The sequence below is a fragment of the Staurois parvus genome, unplaced genomic scaffold, assembly GCF_062004578.1.
Source record: "Staurois parvus isolate SC_StPar_1 unplaced genomic scaffold, SC_StPar_1.0 ptg001864l, whole genome shotgun sequence".
Classification (NCBI taxonomy): domain Eukaryota; kingdom Metazoa; phylum Chordata; class Amphibia; order Anura; family Ranidae; genus Staurois; species Staurois parvus.
In genome coordinates, this window is record NW_028319660.1 from 52,930 (window position 1) to 68,801 (window position 15,872).

The following is a 15,872-nucleotide window of genomic DNA, read 5'->3' on the forward strand; positions in this document are numbered from 1 at the left end:
TTAGGACTCACATGGCCCCTGTACTGCAGGAAGGAGGCATTTGTTTTTGTACCTGTATCCACAGCTGTCTATGGATATGAATGCAGCAGCTGCATGACCACATACCCCATGTCAAACTTTGACACGGATGCATGGGGTCTGCAACACCAAATGCAGATGCTTTTTTGCAGCAGATGAATTTTGCATTTCTATACATTAAAGGAACACGAGAGTTGTTTGAAACAGGTGAAACTGCAGGTTAAACGCACCTGTCAGTGAATTCTGAATGATCTCAGAAGTAAAATCAGAAAACAGCACTAAAGCCAAATATAAAATAAATACAATAACATAAAACATAATAATTTGTGATATATAAAAGTGAGATACAAAGTCCTTTCACAATCCATATAGTATTAAAGGTCCCAAAAAGTGAAAAACGTGAAAGAAAAAAAAAATCCAGCTTGTCCCCAATGACATTTTTTTTGCTGAAACGCATTGGGCGTGGCCACAATGTAACATGATCTGACACGCCCGCCGACCAAAGCCTGGTACAGTTTCAGCCTGCTACTTTGGAAGTTAATGTGCTTTGTGCAGTTTTGGAGTTTGCTTTTGATGTGACATGTATACTGTTACTTAGTGACTGTGCATATACAGTTGTGTTCAAAATAATAGCAGTCAGACATCACTAACCTGATCAATCACTGTTTTTGGTAGAAATGATATTTCTACATGGCAAATAATTTACTAGCAGGTGTAGTAGAGTAATAGAAATCCAACAGACCCAACAGTCATGACATGCATGCTGCTGATTCTGTGTAATTGAATCACTAATTGAAAGGGGCATGTTCAAAATAATAGCAGTGTGGAGTTCTATTAGTGAGGTCATTCATTCTTTGATAAACAGGTGGCAATTATTGCTCTTATTTAAGGAAGGAAGGCAGCAAATGTTGTACATGCTGGTTACAGTGCATTTCTCTCTGAAATTCTGAGGAAAATGGGTCGTTCCAGACATTGTTCAGAACAGCGTACCTTGATTAAAAAGTTGATTGGAGAGGGGAAAACATATAAAGAAGTGCAGAAAATTATAGGCTGCTCAGCTAAAATGATCGCAAATGCTTTAAAATGGCATCCAAAACCTGAAAGACGTGGAAGAAAGCGAAAAACTACCATTTGAATGGATAGAATAGCCAAAATGGCAAGGACTCAGCCAACAATCAGCTCCAGGAAGAACAAAGAAGGTGTAAAGTTACCTGTGAGTACTGTTACAATTAGAAGACGCCTATGTGAAGCCAAGCTATCTGCAAGAAGCCCCCGCAAAGTCCCACTGTTGAAAAAAACACATGCTGAAGAGGTTACAATTTGCCAAAGAGCACATTGACTGGCCTAAAGAGAAATGGCGCAACATATTGTGGACTGATAAAGGAAGATTGTTATTTTTGGGTCTAGTGGCCGGAGACAGTTTGTCAGACGACCCCCAAACACTGAATTCAAGCCACAGTACACTGTGAAGACAGTGAAGCATGGTGGTGCAAGCATCATGATATGGGGATGTTTCTCATACTACGGTGTTGGGCCTATTTATCGCATACCAGGGATCATGGATCAGTTTGAATACATCAGAATACTTGTAGAGGTCATGCTGCCTTATGCTGAAGAGGAAATGCCCTTGAAATGGGTGTTTCAACAAGACAATGACCCCAACCAATAAACGTGCAACATCTTGGTTCCAGACCAACAAAATTGACGTTATGGAGTGGCCAGCCCAATCCCCGGATCTTAATCCAATAGAAAACTTGTGGGGTGACATCAAAAATGCAGTTTCTGAGGCAAAACCAAGAAATAGAGAAGAACTGTGGAATGTAGTCCAATCATCCTGGGCTGGACTACCTGATCACAGGTGCCAGAAGTTGGGGGACTCCATGCAACACAGATGTACAGCAGTTCTCAGAAACAGTGCTTATACAACCAAATATTCATTAAGTGATTCAAAGGAAAGCAAAATCTTCAAACATTTTTCAGTTTATATAGTGAATGTTTGAGTTTGTAAAGAAGAATACAAACACTGCTATTTTTTTGAACAGTCTAATATTCACTTTTCTTCACTTTTTTTTAGAGGAACAACACAAATGTGATATATTTTTCTTCATGTTTTGATTTGGAATAGAATGTGTAGTGTTCCCAATGCATTTGTGTGTATGGAAATAAAAGCTATTAGAAGGATTTTGAGCTTTATTCACTTTTATCAACACACTGCTATTATTTTGAACACAACTGTGTATATTTAAACTGGTGTCTCTTAGTGGTTTTTACATACTACACTATGGGATTTTTATCTTTCCCAAACTTCTAATGCTGGCAGAGATTCCAATGGAGGACGTACCTTATGCCTGAAGAATTGTGGTTAAAGGATATGTCTAAGCGCTTTTGGCCATTTACATTCTAATAGTCCACATTGTCTGGTAAGAGGCTCCCGAAATGGTGTCACTTAGTGGTGGATGCACGTTCTATCAGGAAGTTGGAGTGCGGGGACACCTTCAGTATTATATGGATTGTGAAAGTACTTTTTCTTGATTTCACATTTTACTTTTTTGGGACCTTTTAGTACTATGGATTGTGAAAAGACTCTTTGTATCTCACATGTTTTTTTTCACTTTTTTTGTGATTTAACTTTTATATATCATGAATTGTTATTGTATTTATTTTATATTTGGATTTCTGATTTTATGTTTATCTATTGGTATCACAAATGCATTTCTACTTCTTGTGTTGAGGCCATCAACACAAGCCCATAGCTACAGGCCCCTAAGAAGTCAGAACCTCTGATCTACATACTTGTTTTGGACAGAGACTCTGGTTTTTGAAGCCACTGCAGCATGACAGCCAGGCAACTAGAATTTCCAGAAGGAGGTGACAGCATTGGCAGCCCATAAATTTTCAATACAGGATCTGTTGAAATGCTGTATTAAAACACACACCGCATACTCAGACATGAAAGGTGCCCCCGTTAAATTTATTTTAGTATACAGTACATACAGTTCTGTGTCCTACCCACCAGAAAGAAAATAAATACAATGGCTTCCATTAACAGTCCAAATATTGACATTTTACACATAGCACAAACATCTCCACTATGGTGGAAGAATTATAAAAGAAAACATTAACCCCTTCTCTATCTGAGACCCTAACAAGGTATGTCATAGCGAACAGGGGTCCTTGTCTGTAGGACTCGCTCTTCCCTTGTCATGTACAATTATAGCCTATCTCAAAGTAAAAGGCACACAGAACAGACTGGAAGTAAATCTGTCACAAACCTCAGTCATCCAAACAAAGCCTAGGATATAAAAACAGTATAAACCTTCAGGGAGAACATACTAATACAATTCAAAGAGTCAGAGCTGCAGGCAACTGGAACTACATGCAAATCTTGACTTTCCCTGTAAGCCAAGCTTGGCCCCAAAGACCTACCCATTGGTCCTTTGATGTGCTGGGTGGCCTCATTACCCAATATTAAGAAGGGAGTGGAGCCAAGTTCAACATTTACAGGAAAAGTTGCAATTTTCATATAGTTTCTGCTGCCATAACCTCTAAATCAGGGGTAGAGGTAACCTCAGCACTCCAGCTGTGGTAGAACAGGTAGGCATGGCAAGACGGACAGTCACAGGGGTGACTCCCACAGCATGGTGGGTTTTGTATTTTCACTAAAGCTGGAGTGTCCAGGTCGCCTGCCCCTGCTTTAGATCATTTTAGTATGCTGGTAAGCTCTGCTTATGCATCTTTTCACATATGGCCAGTTTGAATGGAATGGTTTGAGACAGGCTTACCTTAATGGTGCTAAATGACCCAGAGCCAACAGAATGATTCAGTTAAAGGCACTTCCAGGGACAGGAGGTAAATTCTTAGATAGAAGCAGACCTCCTCCTGCCAGATGAGTCATGCAGTGCTGAGCCTTCTCATAGCACAAAACCGGCCATACACGGGTCGAATTACGTAAGAGTTTTCTTTCGAAAATCTTTTCTAAGAATTTTGGTTTGAATTTCGCACCATTAGTGGGCCACAAAATGAATTTGAGTGATCGGGTATGTTGGAAATTTTTTGAAAAATTAATAAATTTCTAATCAATGATGGGAGAATAGTGTGAGAAATATAACTGAAAGAGAGACAAGCATAAGCTGTGACCTGGAAAGAAAAGAAAATTCTTGGCCATGAAAATTATTTTCTGTAGCAACGTGAAATTGAAGGCTTGGTTGGTCGAATTTTGAAATCAATGGTGGCATCATCGATTTACAAAACATACGAAATTTCAGATTTTCTAAAGAATATTTGTTCTGACTTTGACCCATGTATGGCCTGCATAAGTGCTTCTATGATCACTCCATCTGTCACTGAAAATTTGCTGCTGAGTGGGAACAGGCGTGCTCTGGCAAGTGCCAAGTCATTGGCTGCACTATTCCTAAGCAGCGTTCCAGCAGCAGTAAAGATTTCACAAAATCCTGTCTAGTGCAACTTTAGGTCTCTATTTATTTAAAAGTAATCAGAAGATGGAAGTAATGACTTACACTATGGGAAAAGCAGCTGCTGTCGTTTGATTTTTTTGCCACCAAATGTACTCTTTTGGGAATGGTTCCTGTAAGCAAGTCTTTGGAAACACTAGTCTGAATGGCAGTATGTAAAGGAAGCATTTACAAAGCTGTAAACTGGCTGAGAAGCTTTCCTATAGCTTTACAAGCACCCTTTTTCACCAGTATGTGGATGTTAAAGTGTATGTAAGCCCAAACACAAATCGATTACATCTTTCCAGTCCAAAGTTGTTCTAGTTTTGTTTTCCAAATATTTTTTTTATTTTCACCCAGTGATCCTGCCAGTAACACACTTCCTGTTACAGGGTGACAGCATTAACACAGTGGGGTTGATTTACTAAAGACAAACAGACTGCGTTCTGCAAGTGAAGTTGCTCCAGAGCTTGGTAAATGAGGGGAAGCTTCACTTTGCAAGGACTTCCTTCCTGACTTCCATCATCCAATAACGTCCAAGAAAAACATTGTTTTTTTTTCCAATTTTCTATGCATGTGATTGGGTATTCTTTGCAAAGTAAAGCTTCCCCTCATTTATAAGTTCTGCAGCAACTATACTTGCAAAGTGCACAGTCTATTTGCCTTTAGTAAATGAACCCCAGTGTAGTGTATCTATGGAGCATTGCGGTCACATAACTACAGAACTCCTCCAAATCTCTTCTCCAAAAACTGGAAAGAGGGAGTGTTCTGTAGTCCACAAAGACCTGAAAAAAAATGTAACTGATAACAGCACAGAGTATTCCTGTATCAGCTCACACAATTTCCGTCAGATCAACAGGTAGCAGGCATGAAGCTTGCTGAAAGCGACAACCAGCACATCTATAGAATTCAGGGTTTGACCTGAACAGGCTTTGGAAGGTGATTTATTGCTATAAAAAAGCTCCTTTAAGCAGGATGACAACTGTAATTGTTTGAAGAGCTGTGTGCACAGCAAGCTTTTATAAAAGGAATGTTTATAAGCAGAGGTCTGGAATCAGGCCTAATGGTGCCCCTACATGTACAAATGAATGGGTCACCACCAGCCTAAAGCAGGCCATAGATTATGCAATTTTCTTTTCTTCACCCATGGGTGAAGAAAAGAAAATTGCTCAATTCACCCCTCCCACCATTATATTGTGTTCTGCCGACAAGGAGCCATCCCAGCCGGCAGAACACAGTGATTAATGTTGCTGGCTATAGCCGGTGGCACTAATCGTTTGGGAAAAACACAACAGGCTGGTTGTACACAAGTTGATCGATACATCGCTTCTGTGCAACCAGGGTACCCATACATGGATAGAAATTCAGGCAAACCCTGCTAAACCAGCCGAGTTTCAATCCATGTATGGCTGGCTTTAGTGTCCAATAGCTATCCAGTCAGAAATTATTTGGATATAGAATATGCAGTAGTACAAAGGATGGAAGTGTATCAATACAGGTTGTTTATGGTCACCTGCATTATATAGACCTATACCTGTCAATTGTCTGGATCACACAAAGGTCAGATCACTGTAGGTGACCCCTTTCTCCAAGAAGGAAATGTCTGGGGCAGCTATAACTGCAGGTAAATGGGCAGCTTAGCAACTTAGTGTGTGCTATGGAACACAAAACCTGACAGTGGGGGATAAATCATTTACAAACACATGCAATGTTATGTACGATATGCAAACTTATGCCCAGAAATGACAAATCCACACAGCTGCGGTTATAAATTCTGTGTGACATAACCTACACTACAGGGACTTGTGCAGAATGTAAACGCACGCCTGGGCAATCTGTAATCTGTGCAGGAAATCATTACTGAAAAAAGCATGCAAGTTTGTTTTTAAACCACAAGCAAAGCTGAAGCAAACAGATATGCTTAACAACAAGAAAAAACCTGCCAGATCCACAACTGAAGAAAATAATTGCAAAAATCTTGCACAGAAATAATACCCCACATAAATGTCAGTGTTCCAGGAATGAGCTTTCAATAGGAACGCTTTGCTCACAGAGGGTGTGCTATAGTTTGCAGGTCCGTGTCCCTGAATGCAGACAGTGTGAGTTTGGGGACATGTACCGGCACCAACATGGCTGTCATATTAAGACACAATGGCTTGTCAGTGTAGCCACTGTGTCCCAATAGACATTGATGGAGCTGTCTGTCTGGGGGTGCATGGAACACCTGTACAACCCTGTGCTGGTAAACATGGTGTACACTTGTACCGTACAGTACACCCTGTGTGAACAAGGCAGAGAAATAGTCTGCCACTGTTGACTTCCTTCTATGTAAAATGTAAGTTGTCTGGGTGTCATTTATCCATTGGCTTCAATTCTTTCTGAGTCACTAACCTGGAAAAAGTATACAGAACAGATGATTTCAATGGCTGCGTACTTTCACCAGGCTAGTGGTGGCACTAAAGTTCCTAGAGTCTGTGACTCAGCAACTCATCCAAAGGTTTCCTCAAGGCCCCCTTTACACTTCTGCATTTTGGTAATGCACAGAACTCAGTGTGGTGCCTTCATTTAGAAAGACACCAAAATCCAGTAGGTTCCAAGGACCAGCACTGCAGAGCACCACAACACACATGCAGTGCATTTGGCGCTCCCCATCCAAAAAAAAAAAAACAAACAAAAAAAGTGCAAGTCTTGCTTTTATTTTGTTTCCAATCCATTCCAAAGAATGGGCTGCTTTAACACATTGCACATGTACGTGTGTGGTAGCACACGGCAATGGAACAGATACGTGTAAAAGGGCCATCAGCCTGATCTTCTACCTTTAGCACCGATATTGTGAAGCAGGAATCTGGAATGATCAACTTTCCAAATGATTTATTCTCTTGTTCCACTAGGCTTGTACAGGCTGTTATGTTTTCTAGAACAACAATCATCACTGTCTGTACTGTATTGCAGGATCCCATTGATAAAACATGGGTGAATCCACAATTGCCGATGTCTACAGCACATCCCCAGTTTGTATACACAAGCAAATGTAAAGCAGCAGAAATAACATATGAAGAATGTTACAGTCCTTCCTGATCCAAGCAAGTCATTGTTTCAAGTGGGCAAGATATCCATTGGGCACAACGTGAACCTGCTAGATCAGAGCACCAAATGCTATTTGGTTAATCTGTCAGATTTCAGCAGCAGCAGAATGTTATAAAGCAGGTGAAAGTAGTACTCGGCTGAAAAGGGGGCAAATGTGGGCTTTACAAATACTGCAGAACTCTGTGAATTTTCAGTTCCTTTATGACATTGAAATGTGAATGTTTCATTGGGCTCAGGCATTAGGGAACAAAATAATAATCTTTACAAAGATGATCATTTCCCTGCTCTGTCACAGGGTGGCCACACACAGTACAAATGTTCTGAACGCTTTGAACGCCTCTTGTGACAGATAACAACCTGCCCTTTGAGGGCTGACCAGCATCAGATGGTTATTGCAGAGATATTCTAAATCTCATGAGCAGGTGCCGATCATTCCCTTTACAATGAAGGGAGTGAACTTCTTTTCATATGTGCACCACTTCTGTAAGCTGATCATACTGTGGACATTGCGCCATCCCAATAGGGAACTGATTAGGGCCAACCTGGGACCAATTGGGACCAAATGAGGCTCTAAGCTCACTAACCCTAGAATGGTTGAAATCAACATGAAACTTTGAGGTGGGCTGTGACTGTAGTCAGAGATGGATGGACCTCCGAAGTAAAAACATACTTCTTGGGTAATGTACCTCTACATAGCAGCCTTTCCTTCCTTCAATAGCAGACACATTAACCTGTAAACTGGTTTAAAAACAGCTAGAAATAGCACAATGTGTTTTTTGTTTAGCAGTGCAGCTTTTGAGCAATCAGCATTGTTTCAGCACCAGAAGCAAATCCACAATCAGGAATTCTGCTGGCAAGCTATGCTGCAATTATGGGTCTCACTAACAGAAACCCCTCACAGGCTAGCAGCAGGATTCTGTTGCAGTACATTCTGAAATTTGTGTCACACTTGTCCTCTGGTCTTCCGGTGATCATAAAACAGATCTTCATTTACATTCAACACATAAGAAAGCCAGAGATTACATGTGGGTGACGCCAAGTTGTACTGTTAGTAAGGTAGAGCGGTTGCCGCACTCTAAGGCCGCAGGGGCTGCACAGCCGCGGACATTCTGCATTGATATATTAACATGATCTTTCGGTTATGATGGCGTTCCTCTTATGTGCTTCAACGCTGCAGGAAGTCCTTTGGTATGCGACTCCTTTTCTGGCCTGTGGAATACACGGCAAGAACAGGCTGACAAGGGTGTGTGAAGGCAGCGTCTTCATTGTACAGGATGCCATCCTCTTACTGCACCACTTTCACTGGAGGAGGAAACAAGAGGGATTACAATCAAAACCACATTATCAATTTTTTTTCCTCATTTTTAAACATTTTTTATTAGGACTCCTAGACTTTATTCAACCCATATCCTGAGTCCAGGCTGTCATGGACAGGAGGACATCCTTGTGCAACCTGGATTCAGATTACTACTGCACCAAACTTCATTCACACATTACTTGGGCATCATTCAGTGCGGGAAGATGGACCTTCCACCACCAGAGAAGAGGAAGGACCCACCTTCATGCCACTGGACTGGCTAGGAGACCTTTGGACTTTATTCACTGTAAAATCCTTTTCTTGGTAAGGACACAGCAAGTCCTAAACCTTTGGGTTACACTACCACCTACATGGGGGCTGGAAAATGGGAAACAAAAACTGTAGGTCACCCCAGAGTTTAACCCCCTCCTACTTCTAGAATGCCTCAGTTTTGTACCAAAGCAGTACTGACAGCATTATCACACGTAGAGAGGGGTGGGAGCTGTGTCTCTCAACGTTCTTCAAGGGAAGGATTTTTCAGTCTATTGAGGGACATGGGAAGTCAAAGTACTGGAACTTCCAAAAACAGTCAAACTTAGGGAAGGGTAATAGCAAATAACTGGTAACAGACCCATTAAAAACAAAAACTGGAGACTGTCTGCAGACCAACACCTGAAGCTGGCACCAAATGAGGCCAAAAATCCCACCCCATGATAAGACCAGGAGGAGACCAAATGGGACTAAGCCCGATGCCTCAAGACATCCAAAATACAGCTTCATATTTAAAATCTAAACATAAATGAGTAGGTAATATATTTGTATGCATACTTGTTGCTGAGATGTATTTACTGATATGGTATTGTGTAATATGTTGCTGTCTAATGAGTGTAGTGACCTTCCAATTGGTAAGATTTGTAATCTTACTATTTGTATATGTTGTTGTATGAAAACGATAGAAAAACACCAAATCTTTGTGCTCCTCAGTGTAACACGGTGTCTGTCACTTGATGGGGTGCAGCCCTCTAAGGATGGGGGAATATAAGGACTGTTAAGAGAAAACAAAAGAGGACGCACTTGTGATTTCCCCTATATATGGGGTATTGGCACCTCCAGTTGTCTTAGCTTTGAGGAAGGGAGTGCATCTCCTGAAATGCGTCAGCTATTTCCAACCGGGCAGTTGTTGAGACAGGACCCTTGTGTCTGGGGCTGAAAGAATTGGCTCAATGTCTGTTTTTATGGTCTTTTTGTGAGTACACTTTTGTTACCTACTTTTTAATAAAAAATTTTATCACGGTATGAGGAGAGTGCGCCCTCTTTTATTTTCTCTTAACATATGCTGTCGTACATCTGGTCTCCCAAACATTTCATCACATGCAGCTGCCAAATAGACAGATACGATCTCCTAAATATCACATGCAAAGTGGAGGGACTAGTGTATCTTATGCATGTATAAGGCCTTTTAAGTACTGTAAGCAAACCTAAGAGACCGTTATGGAACCAGATATACGACTACATATAATTTATAATCACAGCTATATTTGTACAGTACAGCCATTTATACTGTTTTACCATTGTATATTTAGCGCAGTTGTTATGATACACGTTTTTGTTATCATTTGTAAATGCATGAAGCAGGTTGTGATATACGCAGTGTGTATATACCTCCCCCTATCTTTATTGTTCATCTGAGGTCAACTGGACAAGCTGGGACACCTAGCCCATGTGGATGTGTTCCAGGGATGTCGCAAGTTGTGGGGCAGGACCTACCACCAGGGGCTATTGGATCTTCTGTCCATTCTTTGTTCTTCCTTCTCTCTGTGAGGAGTAGGGAAGGTGTCTGTCATCCTATAGAGGAGACCCTCTCAGCAAAGCTAATGCACAGTCCCAGTCGTCAATCTGTGATGGTTCTGACCAGTCAAGTCTGTCCCGACAGCGCTCAAGGGAGAAGAAAGCGAGCAGTGGGGATTTCATATCCCCAGACAGGTGGAGCAGCTGCAGGTGCTCTAACAGTGGAGAATCGCCACAGGCAAGGACAGTGGAGACCTGGGGGTGGGGAGGGAGTAAAGTTTGCACAGCCATTCATTGGGAAGATCAGTATGCAGCAGTTTCTCCTTCCATAGCTCCTATGTAGCTGACAACAGAGGGAATGTTATTACTTATAAAAATGGGCAGGGGGAAGGTATAACTTTTTTTTATATCTTAACACAAATGTTTTGCCTTTCATTTCTATTTTAAACTGAATGGGTTGGTTAATAAGGTGAGGGCTTACAATCACTTCAAGAGTAAACTGCTATTACTAGGTGATTGGAGAATCAGGCTTGGAAGACCTAGGCATATTTATTCCTGGAGTAGGAGAAAGAAGGGGACTTAGCCTGCCCTTTTGAAGACTTTTTAACAGAGCCAGGCAGAGGCCCTGCCTCCAGTGATATTCTTAATGATAATATCAAGGCTTAGACTGAAGGGATGTTGTCCCTTGCAGACCAGGCGCTCCTTTAATCAGAGTGCTCTGAGCATTTGTATGGACAACAGGTACACATGGGAGACAAGCTGGCCATAATAGCTGAAGCGTAAAGCTGCTCCACATGCTCAGTCAGGAAGAGATCCGCTGCTGCAGTTGTGAGATCTCCAGAGATTTAGACCATTTTACCAGTTGGACAAATCAGGTGTCATTAACATGGGAATATAAATCCATGCCCCATGTGAGGGCCGTGTATTCCCGCATGGGGACGCACAGGGGTTCCATGCATCCCCTTGCAGGCAGACCCATTGCTGTCAATTGGGACACAGCAGGTGCACAGACAGTCGCTGCTCCCAATGTGCGGGTACATGCCCCAGAAAGCACACAGGATTTATATGTCCCATGTGAATGAGGCTTTAAGGTCACAGAGAGAACAGGGCAAAGGACAGGGTCTTCCAATGAGAACTGGGTCTTAAAGAGGGATTCTAACTATTGGTTGGCAGAAACATTGAAAATAAGGATCCTCTCTACTGACCTAGGGTTGGGTGACAGGCAGATGCACAGTGGGTGTAGACCAAAATCCTTCCCAAAGGGGAGCAAATCCAGTAAGTGCTTAAGAGGTGTCCAGGGTCCATCAAGGTGCTTTTAGTCTTCATAGAGAAATACCTCGAGGGTATAATGGAAAGATCCTTGCAGCTACCGGAGCTCTGCAGGACCCCCGACTGGGGACAGCAGGCTAAGCCTCTAAATGTAGAGTAGTATGTACTACATCAATAAGAGTTGAAATAGGCAATAGCAATTCCTCAAAGATAGTCAGGGAAAGACTAAAGTGACCCAAAATCAGAGTAGGAAATGGCTACTGAAACCAGTGACATGCCTCTCTCTAAGGACTCTACAAGGAAAGAAGCAGTAGTGTGCTTAGGGCCTCTGAAGTCAGGAGCAGCAAGGAAACTGGGTGACTGCGGCCACATTCTGGTCTAAAGTATGATGTGACTATAGGGTTTGTAAGGCAAAGGACACTGCCTCAACTGGCAGAGCTAAGGAGTACTCTGATGACAAGTGAAAAATCCTTGTAGGGGTTGCAATGTGCATCAAATTGGCCATTTAAGGTTATACACCTGACAATTTTCTAGCAGGTTTAACCACTTTTAACCAGACTCTGATCACAAAAACATCCATATGGATCAAAGCAGCCTACCATCGGCTCCAAAGATCGTAGCCGTTACAGTCTTGAACAAAACTGAAATTGAGGTTTGATCACCACTATTCTTGTTTGGAAGATGTGAGTTTTCAGCTGCACCATGAAAACACATGCAACGTGACTTGTAGCTCCTTCACACCTGGAGGAGTTCAGTTTTATAATGCCAACAAATTCTATACCCAACTGAGCAAGAAACCTCTGATCAGCCAGATGCCATTACCTTCCTTGTAACAGGGTCCATCACCAGCCACTTCTCTGTCACCGTTTGAAGGTCTTGACCATTAAGAGGCTCCCTTAACCTAACTTTTACCTCTAGTTTCCCTCCAGTTGGTTTTCTTCCATCAAACACCTGAAATAGGAAGTTCATTAAGATATGCTTAAGTATATCACTGCAAAGGTAAAGTATAGTATTCTTATTTTATTTGTATTTTTTTTACTAGATGTATGCATTAAAATGATATTACTATTACCTCTACAATCTCTCGAATCTCACACTGCGTCTCCAACTTGTCCAGTTTAACACTTGCGGTCCCCATTTGCTTATCACTTCTGAACAAGAATACTCTGCAGAAGAGGAGAGAAAAGTATTTTTAACAACATCTGATTAAGTAAACAAGTCTATGGGCTGCACACAACCATGATATGGACATCTTCTGTATATATCTCTGTTGTCGATCAAACAGAGCGGGTATGCTTCATTTTGGATGCAATGAAAAAATACCCACCAATCATATCGCTTACTATATTTACAGACAACTCTAGACAGCCCAGAACACTTACAAACCTTTAGTACTTTATCCTAAGTCAGGAGTAAGGAGCCAGCTCTTACTAGGAGGGGGGTACAGTTGGAATGAACATTTGACGTTTATATTGTTATGTGGGGCAAAAAGGATGAGGATTAAAAGCTTAAAGACCACCCTATAGCAGATATACTGCTACAGGGCGGCACCTATGCGCAAAAGCACTTGTATATACGTGATTTTGCATTTCCGGGTAGGGGTCGCGAGCCGCGCCGCCATTCGCAGATGTCAATCACTGGGTCCCGCCCGGTGATTACCGAGCATCTCCGACGGGGAGGAAGATTGTTTTGTTTACAAACAATCTTCCTCCCTGTCAGCTCGAGCACACTACAGCCATCCCGATCAGTGCACTTACAGTGAAGAACACAACCCCTGCCCCCTAGTAAAACACTCCCAGCACATAGTTAACCCTTTGATCACGCCTCACATTAACCCCTTTTTGCACAGTGCCATTAGTACAGTGTCAATTCTTTTTTTTTTTGCACTGATCACTGTATTGGTGTCAGTGACACCAAGTTAGTTCCCACCAGTGTCAGAATGTCCGCCGCAGTCCCACTAAAAATGGCTGATTGCCGCCATTACTAATAGGAAAAAAAAATCTATAACGCCATTTGTAAAAGCTATAACTTTCAGGTAAACCAATTAATTTACAAATATTGGGATTTTTTTTTTAGCAGACATGTAGCAGAATACATTTTGGCCTAAATTTATGATGAAATTTGATTTTTAAATTTTTTTTACTGGACATGTTTAATAGCAAAAAATCTAAAATATTTTTTCTCAAAATTGTCTTTGCTTATAGCACAAAACAAAAAAAAAACACACAGGCGATCAAATAACACCAAAAGTTCAATTTGTGGGAAAAAAGGACATAAATTTCATTTGGGTGCAGCGTTGCATGACCGCGCAATTGTCAGTTAAAGTAATGCAGCGCCATAACACAAAAAATGGCCTGGTCATGAAGGGGGGTAAATCTTCAGGAGGGCAAGTGGTTAAAACCTGTCAAAGCTAACACTGGCTACAGCTTTGGGGAAGGCCATGGCTCTCTGTCCTCTCCAACAGTACTAGTCACTCACCCTTTGTGGAAGATCTCAAACTTGATGCCTTTGGCCTGAACCACCCGTTTGAAGCCTCTGTGGTTGCGGTTGATATTTAGTTTAAACGACTGTTCGTACTCTGTATAAAAGATCACACAAACAGAAAATACATCATCTCGGTACAACAGACAAATTATTCAATCACTGTGTGTAATTGACAGGACAGTGCAGAGTGATAAGTAAAGCAGTATTTCTCAACCTTTTTCCAGTCAAGGCAACCTTTAAAATTATGAGCAGGCATCAATCTCGAGGCACCCCCTTCTAAAATGTAAAATACTAAACTAATAATTCTACATATTGCAGCAGCATCCACACACGTTAAGACACACAACACTAGAGGAGATTTATTATTTCATAGCAAATACATTTTTGCATACTGGTACTGACTAATATTTCAGCATTTTTTTTCCTCATTTTCTCTCCACTACGCAGCCAATGTGACCCCAGTCCTCATGGAGGCGGGTCCAACAAGGATGTTGTTTAGGCTCCCGATATCCTCCACATCAACCATTGATGTCAGCAGTTGTTAGGAAACTTGTGGCTTTGTGTAACAAAAAAGCCCGATGCCATGAACACAGTTTTTGGGCAATTCGGAGCAATTTTTAGGCAATTTGCCAAGGCACCCTGATTGAAAAAGGCTGCGGTAAAGCACACACAAGACTTGAAAGCATTTGTTAAGCTGGCTATACACTGTTCAAATTGTGGCCAGTTCCGGTCGCCCCCTCCCATTTGACCTTTCAACTGAAAGGAGTCTGGAGTGGAAAATTGTTGGCCAAACAGCAGCTGCATCCAATCAGATGCGGCTGCAATTTGGGTATTCTGATTTCTGCCAGCCTCAGTGGGAGGTGTATAGGGTGGAAGGAGGAATCTATTAGATTTGTTTCATTCAGCCACCAGACTAAATGGAAAAAAATCTAAGTTTGGAAGGCCAGCCTTATTACAGTAAAGTCTCTACTACTGAGTTGCTATAGATTCCTTTTTCTCCCTAAATATTAAAGAATCACATTACAGCAGGTGCACCGCTTTTAAAAATCACCTGAATCAGGAAAAATTATATATAATTAATATATAAGATATAAGCAGATCTGTAGTTGTAATTCTTGAGGAGAGATCTGCTACAAATGGTAATTAGATGTATGGCATGATCTTACTATAAACAGACATGAACAGATTACCCTTGCATGCACATTTAGAGGAGCACTGCTATAGAAAGTAAAAGCAATTGGCTAAAAAAAAAAATCCAAATTGGTACACCTCTTTACTTTCATAATGTAACCCACTGACACATGAAAGAAAATTTAACTTTCAGAGAGAATCAGTTTGATTTTAGCAATTTTTCAGGTTCCACCCACAAAAGATGTACTGAGAGGATGCTGTAAGTCCAAATAAACACAACAGAGAATGAAAATTAGAGACCGAGGCCTGTTCAGTACTTAAAAAATACAACATATTCCTCCAAGAAC

General features: G+C 41.4%; 1 protein-coding gene across 3 annotated transcripts in view; it reads right to left on the reverse strand.

Annotated features, from left to right (window-relative positions):
• Window positions 1-2,968: 2,968 nt before the first annotated feature.
• Window positions 2,969-15,872, reverse strand: part of LOC149433999 (coiled-coil and C2 domain-containing protein 1B-like) — a 126,317-nt gene continuing 113,413 nt past the window's right edge. The window contains exons 10-13 of one of the 3 annotated variants that reach the window (XM_089664240.1): window positions 14,389-14,488; window positions 12,983-13,076; window positions 12,733-12,861; window positions 2,969-8,858 (exon numbers count right to left, since the gene is read on the reverse strand). In XM_089664240.1, the coding sequence (XP_089520366.1) occupies window positions 8,856-8,858; window positions 12,733-12,861; window positions 12,983-13,076; window positions 14,389-14,488 (326 nt within the window). In that variant the 3' untranslated portion in view covers window positions 2,969-8,855. Of the gene's footprint in view, window positions 8,859-12,460; window positions 12,862-12,982; window positions 13,077-14,388; window positions 14,489-15,872 lie in introns of those variants that run through there. The other 2 variants (XM_089664239.1, XM_089664238.1) reach the window with 2 other exon arrangements.